The sequence below is a fragment of the Sarcophilus harrisii genome, chromosome 4 (genome assembly GCF_902635505.1).
Source record: "Sarcophilus harrisii chromosome 4, mSarHar1.11, whole genome shotgun sequence".
Classification (NCBI taxonomy): Eukaryota; Metazoa; Chordata; class Mammalia; order Dasyuromorphia; family Dasyuridae; genus Sarcophilus; species Sarcophilus harrisii.
In genome coordinates, this window is record NC_045429.1 from 434,968,364 (window position 1) to 434,990,575 (window position 22,212).

Here is a 22,212-nt window from a genome sequence, read left to right on the forward strand (position 1 = left end):
TCCTCCCTTGCACCCCAGCCTCCTCCAAAATCTCTGCCTAATTGCTTCACCACCCCCTCTGTTTTCAGTAATCATAGCTAGCATTGATAGAGCCCTCAGAGATTTGCGAGCACTTTACAGATGATATCCCACTGAATCCTTGCAACAACCCTATTAGGGAAGCTCGGGTTTTATTCTCATCCTGCAGCTGGGCTCCCCAGAGTCACACGGCCAAGGAAGCAATCGAGGCAGGTTAGAAACTCCTCCTTCTGATTTCCAGCCCTACAGTCAATATGTCAATATACACACTGCCTGGCTGCCTAATGGCTTACACTTCTAAAGCACTTTGAAGTTTGCAAAGCTGTGTGTATGGGGAGGGGGGGACGGCGCCTCATTTGATCTTCGCAATAACTGCTCGGTGAGTACCACTGGGATCCCCATCTTACAGAGAAATGTTTATTGACTGACTGGCTAAGAAAGAAACTCAGCCACCCCATCCGCCTCAGCCTGGCTTGGATCCCCCTCCCTCTCCCGAAGCGGCTCTTTCTCAGCCCCACAGGGAGCACTTGATCACTGAGTCATCCTCCTTGAGCCCTTTTATCCCCCCTAAAAAGCTGCTGCAATCCAAACTTCCCTACTTCACCCATGACAACACCATCCTCCCTGCCCCCCAACTCAGAACCTTGCGGCCGCTCCGACTCCTTCCTCGCCGTATCCATTTGAAGGGTGGACAAATGGGCATCTATTTAAGTCTCGGCCACACAAATAAGAGAAGCCGGAGGGCAGGTCTGAACCCATTAAAGTCTGATTTAATGTCCAACACTGCACCGTTATACTGTTTTCCACTTTTTCCCTGGTTGATAGCACACAGTAAGAGCTTAATAAGTGTCTGTTGACTTGACCATAGCAATTTTATTGACTATAGCAAAATTACTCATTGGTGTCCTTAGGGATATAGATTTATGACTGGAAAGGACCTTAGAGTTTACCTAACCCAACCATCTCATTTTACAGAGAAGGAAACTGAAGCTAGAGAGGAGAAGCCCTGAATCACAGTTAATAAGTAGTGGAGACAGGATTTGAATTCAGCTCCTTTACCTACAAATCCAGTGTTCTTTCCACCGTGGTATATAATCTCCATACTCTCCATCTAAAGGGAGCTGCACAGCCCTCCCTCACTTACATTCAATTCATTTGCATCATGGTCCTCTTTGAGAACGAAGGAAAAACAACAAAAGAACCCTTGATTTGGAATCACCAGATCTCAATCCAAATCCGTGTCAATATTCAAAGCTTATGCAACCTTGGGCACTCATCTTTAGTGTGAGGGAATTGGACTTTGATTATCTCTAAGACCCTTTCCAATCCCAAATCTCAAATCTTGTCAGTCTCCTGCAGGAAAAGCCCAAAGAGCATAAAATCCAAATTCTAATTTTTTCAATCCAGCCCCAAGCTACCTAACAGCTCTCAAATTTAGAACGGAAATGGATCTTAGCAGCTGTCTAGAATCAGTTCCTTCTTTCAAACCATGTTCAAAACAGCAAAACCTTTGCCTTTCTTCATGATTCAGTCCAAATTCACTGCCTCCACACAGCCCTCCCTGAAGCCCCTTGGCCAGAGGGAGTTTGTGGAACTTTAGGTCAAGTGAAATAAGCTGCTTGGAGGAGTGGGTAAAGTGGTGGACTTGGAATCAGGATCCTGTGTTCAAATTCTATACATTAACATACTTTGACATATTTAACATATATGGGACTACCTGCCATCTAGGGAAGGGGGTGAGGGCAGGAGGGGAAAAGTTGGAACAGAAGGTTTTGCAAGGGTCAGTGTTGAAAAATTGCCCATGCATGTCTTGTAAATAAAAAGCTACAAAAATAAATACATAAATAAATAGATGATTAAATAAATAAATAAATTCTATACATTATTAACTGTGTGACCCTGGGTAAGTCACTTGATCACACTCAATTTCAGTTTCTACAGCTATAAAATAAAGACTGATCGATTGGGAAGAGTAACTCTAGGTAGGTCTCCCCCAGCTCCCCAATCATGATATGGGCATCCTCCCTGGCATCCTTTGAGAATGTCACCTCATCAGGGCAGCTAAGTGGCTCAGGGGATAGAGCCCCAGCCCTGAAATCAGGAAAACCTGAGTTCAAATATGGCCTCAGACACTTAACACTTCCTAGCTGTGTGACCCTGGGCAAGTCACTTAACCCCAATTACCTCAGCAAAAAAAGAAGAAAGAAAGAAAAGAAAGAAAGAAAGAAAGAAAGAAAGAAAGAAAGAAAGAAAGAAAGAAAGAAAGAAAGAAAGAAAGAAAGAAAGAAAGAAAGAGAGAGAGAGAGAGAGAGAGAAAGAAAGAAAGAAAGAAAGAGAGAGAGAGAGAGAGAGAAAGAAAGAAAGAAATAAAGAGAGAAAGAAAGAGAGAAAGAGAGAAAGAAAGAAAGAAAGAAAGAGAGAAAGAAAGAAAGAAAGAGAGAAAGAAAGAAAGAGAGAAAGAAAGAAAGAAAGAGAGAAAGAAAGAAAGAAAGAGAGAAAGAAAGAAAGAAAGAGAGAGAAAGAGAGAAAGAGAGAGAGAAAGAGAGAAAGAAAGAGAGAAAGAGAGAAAGAAAGAGAAAGAGAGAAAGAAAGAAAGAAAGAAAGAAAGAAAGAGAGAAAGAAAGAAAGAAAGAAAGAGAGAGAGAAAGAGAGAAAGAAAGAGAGAGAGAAAGAGAGAGAGAAAGAAAGAAAGAAAGAAAGAGAGAAAGAAAGAAAGAAAGAAAGAAAGAAAGAGAGAAAGAGAGAAAGAAAGAAAGAAAGAAAGAAAGAAAGAAAGAAAGAAAGAAAGAAAGAAAGAAAGAAAGAAAGAAAGAATGAATGTCACCTCATAACTCCCAGGGTTGTTTTGAGGAATAGATGCATAAAGCACTTCATCAACCTTAAATCACTATGTAAATATCACTTAACATCAAGGGTTATTTTTTTTTAAACAGGTTGGTTTTTCATTTTTACCTTTTTTTGCTGTTGTTTTGGTTCTTTATCTGAGTAGATGAAGTGAAGAGGGTATTGAAGGCTCACATATGCCTCACATAAGCAAAGGTCAGAGTGGGGCACAAGATAGTGGCAAAGAGTAATAAATTTGGTTTGGAGAGCTATCTTACCTCCTTCTCAAAATGATAAATTTAGACTAAGAAATCTCTGAGGATGGCTTTCTTACGGAAGTTAGAAGAAAGACCCTATCGAGAAATGGATGGTGTTATAAAAACAAAAGCTATCAATAAAAATAATAATAATGTGTTAATTTAATAATAATATTAACAATATTATTGTTATATATATATAACAATATTATTCAATAGTAACAAAAGTTTATAGTATTATATTAGCTTCCACATGATAGCACTAAGTAAATGTTTATTGATCAGAAAGAAGAGGTTTGAACACAGCACTCTTTCTTGGGGTAGAGCCTGGATCTAGATTTCACTGGTATAGAATAGTGATGTTAAATTGAAACACAAAGGGATCACTGCAGGACACATATTAACTTAGAAAAATACAAATTAACATTTTCTATGCTGTGTTTTTATTTCTTTTTATTAAACATTGCCCCATTATATTTTAATCTGATTTGGTCTTGACTCTGGAGTTTAAGATGGTGAGTTTGATCCCCTTGGGTAGAGAAACCCCAGGTGAGAAACCTCCCTCTATCAATGTGGAAGCATCTGTTGTGGTGAGGGAATTGCCTGGGGGCAGTGAGAGGTTGAGGACCTTATCAAAGGTAATACATCTAGAGCCCAAGTCCTCCTGACTTCAAAGTACCCTATACCAAACTCCATGATTTTTTCCTATGGCATTATTTTTGCTTAAGGGGGCACCTGGAGATGCTCAGTACCATTTTTAGGAGTGGGAGACAGGTGAATTTGGGGTTCCTACCACTTCCCATCTCTCAAACTCATGGCCTCTCCCCATTCCCAAGCCTGAGATAGATGTCTCAGCCTAGGAATGAAGGCAACAGAGACCAGGGGAATAGACTAGCTCAGCTCATTCCTTAGAGAATGGAGATACCCCTTCCATCTCTCAAGAGAGTGGTAGCCCGATCTCTGGCTTCCCCTCCTAGTAAAAATTAGTGTCCCTTGGAGAACAGTGAGAGGAGAAGAGGCTGGCGATATATGCCCCCATGCTACAAACAGGAGATAACCCTCAAAATATTTGGAAGGCCTTGAAAAACAAGGTACACTAGAATATAATGACTGTCAAGTTTCAGTGTTGTCAAACTCAAATACAAATTATTCTTGTAGGTTACACATTGAACTAGAAAAACACAAATTAACATTATCTATGTTATGTTGTAATTTTATTTTTGTTAAACATTTTCCCAACTCATTTTTTAATCTAGAAAAAAAAAAAAGATTAGAGCTACTAAGAGATTAAAGTTTGGTGGGGCTGGGGTAAAGGAGACCAGGGATGAGAAGGGTAGGAGGATGCTCGTATTCTGTAAGCTCATCAGATATCCATAAATGCTCTTCCTCTAGTCACAGAACCACCCTGATAAGGATTCCAGATCCATCGTGTCTTCTTGTTCCCATAGCTGCCACATCCCCTGACTGTGGACCCTGCTAGCCCTCATGGACATCAGCTGATGTCTTTACCAACACCTTCTCAGAATTCATAGAATCTCCTATCTAAAAGGAACTTCACAGTACATCTTGTGCAAGTATAGCTGAAAAATAATTTTCCTCTCTGGTATTCTCAATAAGTGGTCATCCAGCCCCTATATAAAGACCTCCCGACACTGCCCAGCTCATCTGGGGACTGCTGTCCTTGTTGGGGATTGATACACTTTTGCCTCTTACATCCCTTGTTTCTGTTTCCAAAAGGGAACAGATCAGGATTCCTCTTGTACAACATGATATCTAACATTTATATAGCTCCTACTGTGTACCAGGCACTGTGCTAAGAGTTTTACAATTATTACCTCATTTGATCCTTACAGCATTATTATTATCCACATTTTACAGATGAGAAAACTGAGGCATGATTGAAGTGACTTGCCCAGGATCACACAGCTAGGAAATGTCTGAGGCAGGAAAACTCAAGTTTTCCTGACTCCTACCTCACTGCTCTCTCTTCTGCATTAACCATTTTAACGTTCTGAATGTTTTAAAACAGTCTCCAAGTGGTCTCTAGAATAAACAAATATCCCAGTTCCTCCTTTGCGTGGTCTCAAGGCCCCCAGCATCCGTGATGTAGTCACTCCCCTGATTGTTCTCCAACTTGACAAAATCTTTCTAAAATGACAATATTCTGAACACCCTCCGTCCTATCCTTCTCAGGATCACCCCAGGAATCACTGACTACCAAGACAGAGGACATCTTGTTATACAGAGTACAGAAGGAAAAAAATGGACCTCCCTCCCTGCTTTGTTGAGATGGGGGATCATGGATACGGAACTGCACATACTGTGCAGTCTGAGCTGTTGTTCCTCCTTCTCTTTCTTTTGTATTCTTTGCTACAAGGAAGAAAACTCTTTGGGGGAGGTGATAGAGATATGTGAAGAAGATAAAAATAAGATAGGAAGAACATGGCGATACATATCTGTGATTCCTGCTACAATGTAGGTTGTCCAAACAAATTGTTTGGACTTCTGAGTTCTGAGCTCCAGGGGGACTGAGCCCATCTGAAACCCCCAATCCAGGTAGTATTGGTATAGTGAAAACACCAGGAGGACGATTTTGACTATGGAGGAGTTAACAGAAACAGAACAGACCAAAAATCCCATACTGACCATAGCCTGGAAGCCCCTGCACTTCCTGCCTGAGTATATACATAGGTGTGTATCTTAATATTAGAAATAAACTAAGATCATGGCAACTAGTCCCATCACTTCCTGGAACACAGAGAAAAGAAATGGAAGCAGTGTCAGATTTTATATTCTTGGACTCAAAGATCACATGAAATTTAAAGATGTTTGCTCCTTGGAAGGAAATTATAGCAAATCTGGACAGCAGACTAAAAAGCAGAAACATCACCTTGCTGACAAAGGTCTGCAGAGTCAAAGCTATGGTTTTTCCAGTAGTGTATGGTGGGGGGCTTGACTATAAGCTGGGCACACAGAATTGACTCTTTCGAATTGTGAAGAAGACTTTTAAGAGTTCCTTGGACATCAAGGAGATTGAAACGGTTAATATTTAAAGAAAATAATTCAAACTATTCACTATTCAGACTATTGAAGCTGAAGCTTAAATATTTTGGCCACACGATGAGAAAAAGCCCCGATTCTGAGAAGGATTGAAAGCAAAAGGAGAAAGGAAAGGGAGAGGAAGAGATGGATCGTGTCATAGAAGCAACATGCATGAACTTGGACAGATTTTGGGAGATAATAGAGAGAGAAGGGCCTGGGGTCCATGAGGTCATGAGATTGGGAAGAGTCAGACATGAGTGAGCAACTTAATAATAATACACATATATGTGTGTGGGTAACCCCTGCCCCAAAGATATGGGACTCTCTTCTTATTTATGGAGATCAATGCCTGCCCTGGAGAAGGGATAAGACCAAGTTACTGAGAGAATTTCAGTTATCAGCCAGTCTCCTTTGAGTCCCTTTGGGGGCTTTTCAGGATCAATGAATGAATCACTGAATATATATTACATATATATATATATATATATATATATATATATATATATGCTGTCTATGATTTCTGTTTTGTTATGATTTTCATAAATGGGTTTATTCATTCTATGAACTATATACTATACTTTATAATTCTATGAACTATAGACATTCTGGGTCTATTCATTGAGGAACTGCTAGTTGGTGGAAAAGGCATCAAACCTGGGATATAGACTTTGGGATCTCTTCCCCATAGCTTCCCCAGAAGCTCACTCAAACCCTATCATATCCCCTACATTAATAATATTTAAGGGCATAAATAGATATACTTTAGCTCATAAGGAGATCAAAGAGCAGCCTCTGGCTCCAACTTCTTGCTCTCCTTCTGGCAGGAATGAAAGTCCCCCTTGGAGAGGGATGGAGGGAAAAGAGGCTATAGATGTCTCTGCTGCCTCCTTTGGAGATACATGACAGGTTTTGCCATATGTGAGTCCCGATCTATACGTGGGGTTCACCCTCTCTCCCTACAGACATGTAGATATAGATAAATCTCTGTGTACATATATATACAGATGCAATTACTTCTATATACACAAGTCCAGTATGATTTAACAATAACAGCATTCGTATAAGTGCTTTACATGTTATCACATTTGATGATCTCAAAGATTTATTTAGTAAGTAGATGCTATTGTTATCACCATTTTACAGATAAGAAAACTGAGACTAGGAGAAGTCCGTTAAGTGACTTATTTAAGGTCATACACGCAAGCTGATGTCTGAGGCAGCTTTGGACATGTATCCCCCTGACTCCAAATCCAATTCCTATCCACTAGTAGCTGTGGTTCAGGGGCTAGAGCACTGGCCTTGGAGCCAAGAAGTTTTGAGTTCAGATCTTGCTTCAGACAGACCCTTGTTAGTTGGGTGACTCTAAGGGAATCACTTAACCCCACAGGTGCCTCTTATTCCTCATCTGCAATATGGGCTGGGGGGGAGGAGTTGGACTCAGTGGCCAAGGTTCCCTTTAAGCTCCAAATCTATGATGGATAATAATTTAGAAAAGCATTACATAGGTGAAAAGGACTTTATTAAAAGCACATGATAATAGGGATAAGTTTCCCTTTGAGCTTTCTATGCCTAGCACACAAAGGTCCCTGAGCATGGCAGACCTTTCGTAAATACTTGTTGGGTTGGATTTGGTCTGAGAGGATCCCCAGAGGTGCTTGAGCTGTAGCAGTCGAGTTCATTTCTCAAAACTTTTCAGAACTGGGCAGCCCAGCCAGTACCGGGCAATGGAGCGGGGGTAGGGAGGAACCACCATGTCCACCATCTTGGTTCGGAGGTTAACCCGGTAATACTTGTCTGAAAGAGAGAATGGGGGATTTGGGTAAGGAAGGTCCAACTCAGACCCTCTGGCAGGAGCTGCAGCCTCTTCTGCCCCTCTCCCTCCAAACTTCCCTCAAGGAAGAACAACAGAACCACCATCCCTTGCAGGATTGCCGGGGACTGGGGGAGGGAGAGAAAGAGAAGAGGGGAGGGAGAGGGAAGAAAAGAAAGGCGAGTGAGGGTGAGAGGAAGAGAGGGAGGGAAAAAAAGATGAAGGAAAGGGGGTAAAGGGAGGAGGAGAGGGGAGTGGCTCACCCCCCACGTAGAAATAGATGCTCTGGATGGGCTCACACTGGGAGGGTTGAAACCATTCAAAGTTGAGACCCAGGTCATAGTCTGACCCATACTCTTCCGAGTACAGAAAGCTCCATATATCCCGGGAGCGGCGGGAGTGGCGGGATCGGTAGCGCTTGCGGTTCCGGTTCCGGCGGCTCTTAGCCTTGGCCTTGGTCTTGCGCTTTCGACCCCAATCAGAGTGGGTATGAGATGGCGAGGAGAAGTAGATGCGGCCGGCCATGGCAGCGTCTACCCTATCAGGTAGCCCGAACCAGTGCTCCTGGATGAGCCAAGGGCCCCTGGTCCCCTCTGGAGGGCAGAACAAAGAATGGGTCGTTGGAAAAGGGAGCCCACAGGACTCTACACAGACCTCCACTGCCGCCCTGACTCTCTCGTTCTCATCTCCCATCATCAAACAGCAGATGCCCAAGTTGGACGGAACCAAGCTCAGAACCAACCCTCTTCCTTTACAAAGAAAGCAACTGAGGTTCAGAAAAGGGCAGTGGCTTCCCCAGGGCCACACAGCTGGGCACTGGACCGTAGGATCACAGAGCTAGAAGTAGAAAAGGCCTTACAATTCAACCCCCTCATTTACAAACTGGGGTCCCCCATCTCAGATATTTTCCCCAGAGTCATACAGGTCATAAGTGGCAGAGCTGAGATTTGAACCTAGTTCTTCTAATTCAAAATCTAATACTTTTTTCCTACCATGCCATGAGTTAGGCATAGAACCAGTCCCCCAATCCTACATCCCTTGGCCATCTACCGCACCAGAAACTCCACTGCTTTTTGCCCTGTTCTCCAGAAGACCATCTCTGGGGAAGTCCTTCCCTTGTCCTCCAACCTTGAAGTTGGAGGAAGGGAATCTCCCCTTTGAATCCTCGGATCCTCCCCCCCTCCCCCATTTCCCAGCACAGCACCGGACTCCTCCCTGTGCCTCCTGGGCCACACCAGACAAAGTCCAAAGTGTGGGGGTCTGAGCTCAGCCAAGTTGGGGCTTAGGTCAATAAAAGCAAAGTCTAAGGCTAAGCAAATAGAAATTGTGAGGTCATAAACTTTGTGGGCTTCCCCTGAGGCCTCCTCTTCCTCCCAAGTCTTTCTGGACCCCAACAGGATCCCAAGGACAGCTCACGCCACATGGGAGCAGAGAGAGGAAGTGAGGGGTTGAACGTGGCCAGAGCTGAGGGCTCAGGTGAAGAAGGGGGAGGGCACACCAGAGACCCTGCTACTCCTCCACTGGAAAGTAAGCCCCTTGAGGTCAGTATGGACTTTGGTTGCTCTCTATTTCTCCACTTAGAACATAAAAATGCTTAAAAAATGTTTTTTTAACTATCCATCCTGGAAGCAGAGAAGGCTTAGGATACCTGATTCACCATCCCCAAAGAGGAGTTCAAAGATACTGCTCCAGCTATCACTCTGAAGGACCGCAAAGTGTTCGAACACTGTGGACATTGTGCTCCCCTCACACTCCTCCTGGCTGGGCTGCTGTTGGAACTCATACTCCCAGTACTGGTTTCCTAAGGGATGAGGAGAGAAAGCATATGGCAGAAGTGACTTAGGGCCCTGCATCTTTGACCAAACCACTCCCTTTTCTCAGGCAATGGGTCCCTCATCTATTTAGTGAAAGCATTGAAATCTCTAAGGTCTCTCACAGTTCTACACTTATAACCCAATAAAGAGCAGGAGTAAGGGTTAGAAAAAGGCAATTAACAATAATCATTCTGGGGCGTTAGAGTTAGTGGGAGGATCAAATAATATATTATTTGTAAAGTACCTAGCACACCCTGGCACATTTATTTAGTCTTCATGATCTTATGAACCATAGCATGCCAGTTTCCAGGATATTGGAGTGGTTTGCCATTTTTTTCTCCAGTAGATTAAAGCAAACAGAGATTGACTGCCAGTATCTCAAGCTGGATTTGGTCTCAGGTCTTCGTGATTCCAGGTTTTAACTGTCTGGCACATAGTAGGGACTTAACTAATTTGTGTTTCTTTCCCTCAACCTGAAAGGGGATTGAGGTTGGAGCACATGGACTTCAGTGAATTCAAATCTTCCTGTCTTGAGATGGAATAGTTGGGGATTCTAGAGCCATTTTCTAAGACACTTCAGCTAGCACAGTCTCATTTTTCCTCTGGAAAATGAGAGGTTGACACATGTACAAAAATGTTTATGATACCTCTTTCTGTGATGGCAAAGAATTGGAAAGTGAATAGATGCCCATCAATTGGGGAATGGCTGAATAAGTTATGGCATATGAAAGTAATGGAATATTATTGTTCTATAAAAAATGATGAACCAGCTAACTTTAGAAAGGCCTGGAAAGATTTGCACAAACTGATCTGAGTGAAACAAGCAGAATCACAAATACATTGTACACAGGAACAGCAAGATTGTGCGATGGTCAATTATGAAAGACTTGGTTCTTCTCAGTGGCTCTGTGATCCAAGGCAATCCCAATAAACTTTGGACAGAAAACACCATCTGCATCCAGAGAGAGAGCTATGGAAACTGAATGTAAATCAATACATGCTATGTTTACTTTTCTTTTTCTCATTGTTTTTCTCTCGTGGGTTTTTCCCTTTTGTTCTGATTTTTCTCTTTCAATATGATCCACAAAGAAATGTGTTTTTAAAAATGAATGTACTACAAACAAAACTAATGCAGACAAGATTAGAAGGGAAGCAATAAACTGGGAAAACATTTTTACAGTCAACGGTCCTGATAAAAGTCTCATTTCCAAAATATAGAGAGAATTGACTCTAATTTATAAGAAATCAAGCCATTCTCCAACTGATAAATGGTCAAAGGATATGAACAGACAATTTTCAGATGATGAAATTAAAACTATTACTACTCATATGAAAGAGTGTTCCAAATCACTATTGATCAGAGAAATGCAAATTAAGACAACTCTGAGATACCACTACACACCTGTCAGATTGGCTAGAATGACAGGGAAAGATAATGCGGAATGCTGGAGGGGATGTGGGAAAACTGGGACACTGATACATTGTTGGTGGTATTGTGAATACACCCAGCCATTCTGGAGAGCAGTTTGGAACTATGCTCAAAAAGTTATCAAACTGTGCACATCGTTTGATCCAGCAGGGTTTCTACTGGGCTTATGTCCCAAAGAAATCTTAAAGAAGGGAAAGGGACCTGTATGTGCAAGAATGTTTGTGGCAGCCCTCTTTGTAGTGGCCAGAAACTGGAAACTGAGTGGATGTCCATCAGTTGGAGAATGGCTGAATAAGTTGTGGTATATGAATATTATGGAATATTATTGTTCTGTAAGAAATGACCAGCAGGAGGATTTCAGAAAGGCCTGGAGAGACTTACATGAACTGATGCTGAGTGAAATGAGCAGGGCCAGGAGATCATTATACACTTCAACAACAATACTATATGATGATCAGTTGTGATGGATGTGGCCCTCTCCAGCAATGAGATGAACCAAATCAGTTCCAACAGAGCAGTAATGAAGTGAACCAGCTACACCCAGCGAAAGAACTCTGGGAGATGACTATGAATCACTACATAGAATTCCCAATCCCTCTATTTTTGTCCACCTGCATTTTTTATTTCCTTCACAGGCTAATAGTACACTATTTCAAACTCCGTTTCTTTTTCTACAGCAAAATAACTGTTAGGACATGTATGTTTTAACATATTTAACATGTATTGGTCAACCTGCCATTGGGGGGAAGGGGTGGAGGGAAGGAGGGAAAAAATTGGAACAAAAAGTTTGGCAATTGTCAATGCTGTAAAATTACCCATGCATATATCTTGTAAATAAAAAGCTAGAATAAAAAAAAATGAATGTACTATATTGTATTTAACATATACTTTAACATGTTTAACATGTATTGGACTACCTGCCATCTAGGTGAGGGGGTGGAGGGAAGGAGGGGAAAAGTTGGAACAGAAGTTTTTGCAAGGGTCAATGTTGAAAAATCACCCATGCATATGTTCTGTTAATAAAAAGCTATAATAGACAGAAACAGCTACACCCAAAGAAAGAACACTGGGAAATGAATGTAAACTGCTTGCATTTTTGTTTTTCTTCCCGGATTATTTTTACCTTCTGAATCCAATTCTCCCTGTGCAACAAGAGAACTGTTCGGTTCTGCACACATATATTGTATCTAGGATATACTGTGACATATTTAACATGTATAGGATTGCTTGCCATCTAGGGGAGGGGGTGGAGGGAGAGAGGGGAAAAATCGGAACAGAAGTGAGTGCAAGGGATAATGTTGTAAAAAATTACCCTGGCATGGTTCTGACAATAAAAAGTTATTATAATAAAAAATAAATTAATTTAAAAATAAAAATAAAAAGCTATAATTTAAAAAATGAATGTACACATATAACCAGAAAAAATAAAACAATAAAAAAAGAAAATGAGGGGTTTAAACAAAATGGTTTTTAGGGTCCCTAGTAATAGTTGCTGAGTTTTCTCTAGGGTTTGCAAAAGAGTTTATATGTAGTCTTCCATTTGATCCAATTGAAACTTAAAAAGGCTAAACTGGCACAGAGCCACACAGATAATAAGTTTCATCAGTGATATTCAAACCAAGGTCTCTCTTGTTGCCAAATTGCCTCTGTGCTGTTCTTGCTGCTTTTGATGAAGGTCACTGAGATGTGGGAGGAAACAAGTAAAATGGATGTTAATTTGCAACACTGTCCTGGCCTGATGATGCAGGTAGAAGCTTTGGCACAAGCGATTACAAAAGGTCCCTGGTGTAAGTGACCCTACAAAGAGAAGCAGGGCTAGAAAATGGAACAACTAAACTCCTAAGGCCATGCTGGATAATGGGGGAGCTGATTATATGACCTGCATCTTCCTTCTCCTTTACCCTCCTCCCTCATTACGCCTCCAAACCTTTGAAGAAGTAAACTCGCTCTTGGCCATTGTAGCTATGGGCGGGGAGGGCCACAGCAGCATCAAGATCGTTTGGAATATTTCTGAAGCCATCGGAGATGTTCTTTGGGAAACCCGGGTCCAGGATGCCATCCTCAAAGCGCCAGTACAAGCTGCCCTGTGGGAAGGGAGGTTGAGATCATAGATCCTAGCTAGAAAGGATCTCTGAGGTCATCTAATCCATTTTACAGGTGAGGAAACTGAGGCTCAGAAATGTGAAGTGACGTACCTAAAATCACACAGAGTTCAAATCTAATTTCTCCCATTTCAAACCTGATGCTCTTTTTTCTGTATCACACTGCCTCCCTAAGGAAGATGCTTCCTCCCACTTTCACAGGCTGCCTATCTCCTGCCCTTGGAGCTCCAACAGTATCTTCAGCCTGAGAGTTGATGTCAAAGGACCTAAGCTAACCCATCTTCCTTTATAAATCATGCTTTATCTCTTATACCTAGTATTTCTCCAAAGAAATATTTAGCCCTCGCTCCTCCCCAGCAATTCTTTGCCCGGGGGCTTTCTCTCACCAGACCACCTTATTTTCACTCCCACCTTGAAGAGGTAGGTTTTCCCCTGGCAGTTGATCCTGGTAAAGGCAGCATCAATGGGCCCTTCAATGCCCCAGATATCCTGGATCAGCTTGGGGTACCCAGGAAGCACAGCTTTTTCATCCAGCTCATAGAAATACTTCCCTGGATTCCCAAGGTAAAGAAAGGAAGAGTAGAGCCTGAGTAAATGATTTTCCAAGCCTAGTACCTCCCTCTCTTCCCTTTACCCCACCCTTATCCCCTGTAGCTCCTCTGGCTCAATACCCCCTTGGCTTTCTTCCCCCTTGGATACCTCGGAAAGCAAAAAGGGAGCCATTTTTGAGGTCAGTGAAAGCATCAAAAGGTTTTCCATTGCACATTTCTCCCTTTTGGTCCCCTTCCCCTTCTTCAGGTTTTGTAAAGTGGGCTCCAGTGGTGGTTTCTGGATCTGTGATCCCTGGGTTGGTTCCCTGTTCTGTGTTGAAGACAGACTTTGTCCTAGTGAACTGGGTGCTACTTTCAGTAGGGTTGGAGGAGGTGATGATGTCAATGACAGGCTCTATGGTGCCGAAGTTCTGGGTCTCATAATCAATGTCTGAGTACTCATCCTCAGGTAGGGCAAACACATCTCCACGGGTCACTAGGAAAAAAAAAAGCCCTGAGCCTCCAACACTATCATTGGCAAAAAGCAAATCATATAAGAGACATATACGGAGAGCCGAGGGGAAGGAGGAAGATCACCATCCCCCTAAAGCACATTGATCCTAGTTAGAAAGAAATATTGTCCCCTCTTTCCCCATTAGAATATAAACGCTTCAAGAATACGGGCTATTACAAGATTAGAAGGGAAGCAATAAACCGGGAGAACATTTTTAAGTCAAAGGTTCTGATAAAGGCCTCATTTCCAAAATATATAGAGAATTGACTCATATATAAGAAATCAAGCCATTCTCCACTTGATAAATGGTCAAAGGATATGAACAGACAATTTTCAGAAATTGAAATATATTGGATTTAACATATACTTAACATATTTAACATGTATGGGACTACCCGTCATCTAGGGGAGGGAGTGGAGGGAAGGAGGGGAAAAGTTGGAACAGAAGGTTTCGCAAGGGTTAATGATAAAAAATTACCCATGCATATGCTTTGTAAATAAAAAGTATAATTAAAAAATATACTCTTAAAAATTATGAAAAAGAAATAAAAACCTCAATTGAATCTCACACAAAAAGCATATGGGCAATTTGTACCTTTCTTTGTATTCCATCATTTGCATAGTGCCTAGCATATAGCAGGTATTTAATAAATGCTTATTGATTGATTTCTTGACTACTACTATGTTGACTATCATTACTAACAATAACGGTAACGGTAACAATGGACACGTTTGTACCACTGTAGGCTTTACAAGATACATAGCAGCCCTGTGAAGTATCATTGGTGTGATTATCTCATTTTACAGCTGAAGATCCTAAGACTTAGAGGGACCAAATGATGACCTAGTTCTAGATGATCGCTTCCCCCCTCCCTCCAACATGGAGCCCAGACTCCTTCCTAAAGCTATCTCCCAGCAGCCCCGCAAAAATCATGTGTCCAAGTGTGAAGCGCAGGGAGGCAGGCGCCATACCTTGGGGTTTGCAGATTTCCAAGTAATCTATACAACAGCTTTGATAATAGGAGCAGAGTTCATCACACTGGCATTTCTTTTTGGAATTGAATCCTTCTTGGCAGCGGCCTTGACATGATTCTGCATTGGGTGGGGGGGGGGGGGGGAATCAGGGGAGAAGAGGGAATTAAACTTGTCTCGGCTGGTCTTACTGTTAGGCAGGTATCCCCAAGCACCCAAGAGCCTTCCCACCTATATCTGCCAATGGACGGTAAAGTAAATGGATGTGGGAGTTGGTGTCCAGGGTCCATTCCTTCTTCTTGCCCTGCTTAAGTTAGTACCCACCCCAACCCTCACTGGGACTTGTTACCTTGATCAGCTGAAGCAGCACAGACAAGGAGGACCACGAGAAGAGAAGTGAGGGACATGTCCTTCCGAATTGGTACGAAGACACGTCCTGAACTACTGTGGGCTCAAAGTAAGGGACAAACTGAGAAAAGAAGGGGGAGGGCAGGAAGGAGGAGGTGCCTTCAACTCTGTTTGCCCAACCTCTCTCTTCCCAGCCTGCCCAATGACCAGAAGGTCAAAGCCAGAGAAGTCCTGGTGAAGAAAGAATATCTCTATTTTCCCTCTTTAGAAACTCTGCAAGCATTGAGTGGGATGGGATCTTTGATCAACAGTGTTGCAAAGCAGATAGAGCACAGGACTAGGAGTCAGAAAGACTCAGATTTAAATTTTGTTTCAAACATTGTGTGAAACAGAGCAAGTCACCAAATTTTTTTAGGCCACCTTACTTGGCTGCAAAAGGGGGTTAAATATAAATATCTCTCCCAGATGATCACTGTGAGGCTCAGATATCTTTGTGTATATAAAATGATTTGCAAACTTTAAAGAATTGCAGAAAGTTGAGTTATAATCACTATTATATTCTTAGCCCATGGAAAAGTCTCCTGTAAAGCATCTAGAATCTTGCATAATTCTAGTAAGAGAAGCTCACTACCTTTTTCATTACTGGATAGCTCTATTACCTCTTTCCTGATTTTAAAAAGCAATCTAACTACATACTACAAAGTTTTATCCTGTGGAAGATACAAAAATAATCTTTTCTCTTCTGCCATTTTGGTATTTGAAGATAGCTTTCATGTCCTTCCCAAGCCTTCTCTCCATTAACATTCTCTACTTCTTCAGTTATTCCTCTTTTTCTCAAAGAACACAATTTTGAGTCCCCTTCACCCATTATGATTAGAATCGGTGCTAAAAAAAAATAAAAAGTCCATAGGGAGGAGGGAACTTGAAAAAATCAGGAGCACATCTGAATTTTCAACCCTGACCTTTCATCTATCTTCTGTTGGTTACTGGTTAACAGACATCTGGGGTCTGAGAGGTTTGGGGGGTAGGGAAGAACAACATTTTCATTCTCTTTATTGAGTGACCTGGAGAGAGGTGGAGATAAGGGAGTTTTTTTTTAATCTGTAAAGTTCTGTCCTTCTCTTCCTTGACTTCAGGAGCACTTTTTCTGCCCCTCATTATGGGGTCCTAAATGGGATAGAGAGTTGGGAAGGAACTTTCATGCCCTGAGGGTTATCCTGACCCTGGGCACCAGGATTATAGGATTTAGAGGTAAAAATTTCCTTAGCTCAATAGGCATTTTGCAAGAAAATAAAACAAAACAAACCTGGACATACAGAAAAGTAATTCACTGAAGGTAATACATTGATTAGGTAGTCCCAAATCTCTGATTCCAAATCCAATCTTTCTACTAAACCTCCCTGAAGAGGGAGGGATGATAAGGCTAGAAGCAGGGGAAAGCTCTCCTCTCTCTCTCTAAAGCCCCCAAGGGAAAAGCAGATTTAGATTTCTTTTTTTTATGATTTTATTACACTGCATTTTATTTTTATTTTATTATTATTATTTTTTTAATTTAGTAGCCTTTTATTTACAGGTTATATGCATGGGTAACTTTACAGCATTAACAATTGCCAAACCTCTTGTTCCAATTTTTCACCTCTTACCCCCCACCCGCTCCCCCAGATGGCAGGATGACCAGTAGATGTTAAATATATTAAAATATAAATTAGATACACAATAAGTATACATGACCAAAACGTTATTTTGCTGTACAAAAAGAATCAGACTCTGAAATATTGTACAATTAGCTTGTGAAGGAAATAAAAAATGCAGGTGGGCATAAATATAGGGATTGGGAATTCAATGTAATGGTTTTTAGTCATCTCCCAGAGTTCTTTCTCTGGGCGTAGCTGATTCAGTTCATTACTGCTCCATTGGAAATGATTTGGTTGATCTCGTTGCTGAGGATGGCCAGGTCCATCAGAACTGGTCATCATATAGTATTGTTGTTGAAGTATATAATGATCTCCTGGTCCTGCTCATTTCACTCAGCATCAGTTCGTGTAAGTCTCTCCAAGCCTTTCTGAAATCATCCTGTTGGTCATTTCTTACAGAACAATAATATTCCATAATATTCATATACCACAATTTATTCAGCCATTCTCCAACTGATGGGCATCCATTCAGTTTCCAGTTTCTCGCCACTACAAAAAGGGAGCAGATTTAGATTTCACCAAGGGCAAGAACAAAGAACAATGGTGTCCCACAGTCAGTACATGGATGAAGAAGACAAAAGAGAGAATATGAAGAGAGAGAATATGAAAATGCAGCCCAAGATCCAGGGGTCAAATGTTACTGATTTCGTTTTTGTTTTTTAATTCTAAGGATGCAACCTTTCAGATCAACTAATCCAAATCCCTCATTTCACAGCTGGGAAAACTGAGGCTCAAACAAGAAAAGTAATTTGCCCAAATGTTATACAGACAGCAGAGCTGAGTTTTGAATATAGATCTTCTGATTCCAAATCAGAAATTTCTATACCTACACAAATCTTTAAAACCCAAAAAAGTTGGAGGGTTTTTATGCCTTTTGTTCTCATAACAAGGTCACTTCCTAACATTATCCCATTAGCTAGAGAACCCTTCCTTGGGACAGACAAAACAATTAAACAAAATTGACACAGAAAGTACCTCTTTTGGTATACACAGTATCTCGTATCCACAATCCCCTCAATTCTCTATGAAATGGAAAGATGTTTTACCTTTTGTTGTTATTGTTGTGGTACTAAATTTGAAAATAATAAATAATCAATCTGATGACCTGTTGGCACATTTTCATTTGTTATTGTAGTGACTGGGGGTTTTATTCTCCTAGTCTGACTTTCTTTGATTTGCATCAGGTCAATACAAATCTTACCACACTTCTCTGAATGCCTCCAATTCCTTGTTTCTTATAAGGCAGTAATTCTGTTGCATTCACATGCCACCATGTTTACCACCCCTCCCCGAGCCAATTCACCAACACTTAGTTTCCATCTTACCACCAACCTTCGGTCCGCTACACCACCTAGTGACTAGAAGATGAATTGTGCATGAAATGACAATTTCTACAGCTTGCTTTTCTTTGAAAAGATATAATAAATTCAACCTGTAACTTTCAAAACTGTCCTGCTTGTCTGTTACTTCCTTCAGTTCTCTTCTGTGCATTTTTTCAGTACATCTGACTCAATGATCCTACCAATGGAATTATTCCTTTCTACCCCATGCCTGCGAAGAGGTCAAACACAGAAAGAAGGTCCCCAATACAGCAAAATATTCATAGCATTTTAATGGTTGGGGGGGGGGGGGAGGAAATGGAAACAGTGAATGTGGAATCAAATTGGAGAGTGGCTTAACAAATTGTAGCATGTGAATATAACAGAATAGTGCATTTAACTTTCCTGTTCTCCTCTGTCCTTTGGTTATAAATTCTCCTTCTAACCGTAGTTCTGAAAGATTCTTTGATTCTCCTCTAATTTTACTATTATGTACTTTTTTACATTGAGGTTGCTTATCCATTTGGAGCTTATTGTGGTATGTAGTATAAGATGTTGGTTTAAACTCACATTTTTTATCCAACTACTTTCCAATTTTCCCTTTTTGACAAAATGGAAGTTCTTTCCCTAAGAGTTTGCATTCTTGGATTTCTTAAACTCAATTTTACTGTGCTTATTTGTTTCCAAGTTTTAGTTGTCAAATCTGTCCAGTTGATCAAGTCTTGTAATTTTTGACCAGTATCAATCAAATTTGATGCTTCAAACTTAACCTTAAATAATGGGTATTGCTTCAATTATTCAAAAGCACCTTCCCAGTTTCTTGGGTATCTCAGAGCTTTCTTTGATTTGCTTTCTTACTATACTTCTCTGAATTCCTCCAATTTCTTGTTTCTTACTAGCTGTGTAACCCTGAACAATTTACTTAATTTAAAGCATATAATATTAATGTCAACTAACATAGAATTGCTCATTATTTGGTGTTTGTTAAGTTCTCAATAAAACAGATTAAAATAACTAGATTAAATTTGATATGGTGTGTATTTAATTTCTTCCTGTTTTGAAGATTTCTGTGGATTTTTTTTCATTCTGTAATTTGTCTATATTTATTAACCACTTTATCTTATCATAAACTATAGCTAATATTTGGTCAAATAATAAAAGAGAGAAGTGATATGCTTTATCCCCGTTTACTGAGAATGTTTACAGTAATTTTCCATCATAGTAATACTAGCTCATAGATATACATATACATATATAGAGATAGTGCTATATAGATACATATACATATGTGTGTATCTGTATCTGTGTATGTATTACATATATACTTTTCTTTTAGAGGATAAGTTTTAACATAAAACAATATTATATTTTACGTTAGACTTTTTTTCATCTATTGATCTAATTTGGACCAGTCTAGTGGGATATATAAGGAGTTGGCTAAGGAATCAAGAACACCTGTAAATATATCCTGTCTCTCCCAATACTAGCCATATGACTCTGGGCAAGTCACTTAATTTTTCAGTGTTCTGGCCAATTCTCTAAGACAATTATAGAGAAGGTATAGACATTAAATGAGGAAATTCACAGAGAAAGTTCCTTATCCAAGAGTTCTCTATATCAATGAAATCATGTCTAATTCTTAGCTCTTATCAGTTTAATCATATGGTTTTTGTTTTCTGTATAATAAATAGGATAATATACGTTGGCCTTGAAGGGACCTTAAAAGTCATCTAGTCTATCCCTTATTTTGAACTTTACCAACTTGACCACTGATAATAATATTTTACATATTGCTATAGCCTTTTAAAAATATTTTGTTTAAAAATTTTTTATTAAGAGGTCCTAGTGAGATTAGTCTGTTGTGCTACTTCTCTGCTATATCCTTTACTTGTTTGGGTAGTAGGACTATAATTATCTCATAAAAAGAATACAATAAAAATATTTACAGCAGCTCTTTTTGTGGTGGAAAAGAATTGGAAATTGAAAGAATACTCATAAACTGGGAAATGACTAAACAAATAATGGTATACAATTGTGATGGAATACCATTGTACTACACAAATGACAAGCAAGATGGTCTCAGAAAAACCTGGAAAGACTTACATGAATTGATGCAAAGTAAATCGAGCAAAGTCAGATCATTGTACACAATAAGTGATATTGTATGATGATCAATAGTAATGACAGCTATTCTTTTTTCTTTTTTATTAAAGCTTTTTATTTTCAAAACATATGCATGAATAATTTTTCAACATTGACCTCTGCAAAACCTTGTGTCCCAATTTCTTCCTCTTCCCTCCACCCCTTCTCTAGATGGCAAGCAATCCAATATATGTTAAACATGGTAGAAATATAGGTTAAATCCAATATATGTATACATATTTGTACAATTATCTTGCTTCACGAGAAAAATCATATCAAAAAGGAAACAATGAGAAAGAAAATAAAATGTAAGCAAGTAACAACAAAAAGTGAAAATGATATGTTGTGATCCACACAGTTCCCACAGTCCTCTCTCTGGGTGTAAAAGAGAGCTTCATTACAAGATCACTGCAACTGGTCCAAATCATCTCGTTGTTGAAAATAGCTATGTGCATCAGAGTTGATCATCCATCAAAGTTGATCTACCTATAATCTTGTTGTTGCCCGAATACAACCCTGGTCTGCTCATTTCACTTAGCAACAGTTCAGGTTAAGACTTAGCTATCCTTAGCAATATAATAATCCAAGATGATTCCAAAGGATTTATGATTTTAAAAAATGCTATCCTCCTTCAGAGAAAGAACTGATGGATGGAGTCTGAATACACATCAAAACATACTTTTTCTAAACTTTATTTTTCTTGGTGTGTTTTTTTTAGTCTGTTTTCTTTTGAAACATCAAAAACATGAAAATATGTTTTGCACAACTTTATATTTATAATCTCTGTCAAAGCGCTTACTTTCTTAAGAAAAGGGGAAGGAAAGGAAGGACAGGATATGGAACTCAAACATTATGTAAAATGAATGTTAAAATATATTTTACCATATTTAACATGTATTGGACTACCTGCTATCTAGGGAAGGGGGAGGGGAGGAAGGCGTGGAAAATTTGGAATAGAAGGTTTTGCAAGGGGTCAGTGTTGAAAAATTACCCATACATATGTTTTGTAAATAAAAAGCTATAATAATAAAATAAATAAATAAAATGAATGCTAAAAGTGGCTTTTACACATAATTGAGGAAAAAAATAAAATAAAAACACTAATTTTTTTTTAAAGATTATAACATGATGCTTTCTTCTCTCCAATATTTAGAAAGATTTTTGTGGCATAGGGTTTAGACTTTAAACTTTTATAGAATTCATTTGTAAATTCATCTGAATAAATCTTTTATGAATAGCTAGAAGACACTTGCGGTTCCCAGAGCGTCACCTGGCATTGCCGGGGTATCCTGAGGAAGGGTCCCCCGCCTTCTAAGGGGACGCTTCCAGGGGCGGGGCGGCAGGAAGCAGCTCCTCCCCAAGACCTTACGTTCGGGGAGCATGCTAAGGAGAGGAGGG

The 22,212-nt window shown here is 40.1% G+C and overlaps 1 protein-coding gene across 1 annotated transcript; it reads right to left on the minus strand.

The window, feature by feature from the left end:
* Positions 1–7,637: 7,637 nt before the first annotated feature.
* Positions 7,638–15,823, minus strand: VTN (vitronectin). Its single transcript, XM_003770025.3, has 8 exons — positions 15,661–15,823; positions 15,312–15,431; positions 13,995–14,321; positions 13,707–13,846; positions 13,121–13,277; positions 9,599–9,751; positions 8,214–8,543; positions 7,638–7,934 (listed from the first exon to the last, which is right to left on the minus strand). The coding sequence occupies exons 1-8, from the start codon at positions 15,716–15,718 to the stop codon at positions 7,816–7,818; spliced, it is 1,404 nt and encodes a 467-aa protein (XP_003770073.1). The 5' UTR covers positions 15,719–15,823; the 3' UTR covers positions 7,638–7,815.
* Positions 15,824–22,212: the final 6,389 nt, after the last annotated feature.

Coding starts and splice junctions, on each gene's coding strand:
- VTN (XM_003770025.3), bottom strand. CDS start 15,718: ATGTCCCTCACTTCTCTTCTCGTGGTCCTCCTTGTCTGTGCTGCTTCA. Junction 13,847..13,994: donor CTCCCTTTTTGCTTTCCGAG/GTATCCAAGGGG, acceptor TTGGGAATCCAG/GGAAGTATTTCTATGAGCTG. Junction 9,752..13,120: donor GCGAGTTTACTTCTTCAAAG/GTTTGGAGGCGT, acceptor CTCATCCCTTAG/GAAACCAGTACTGGGAGTAT.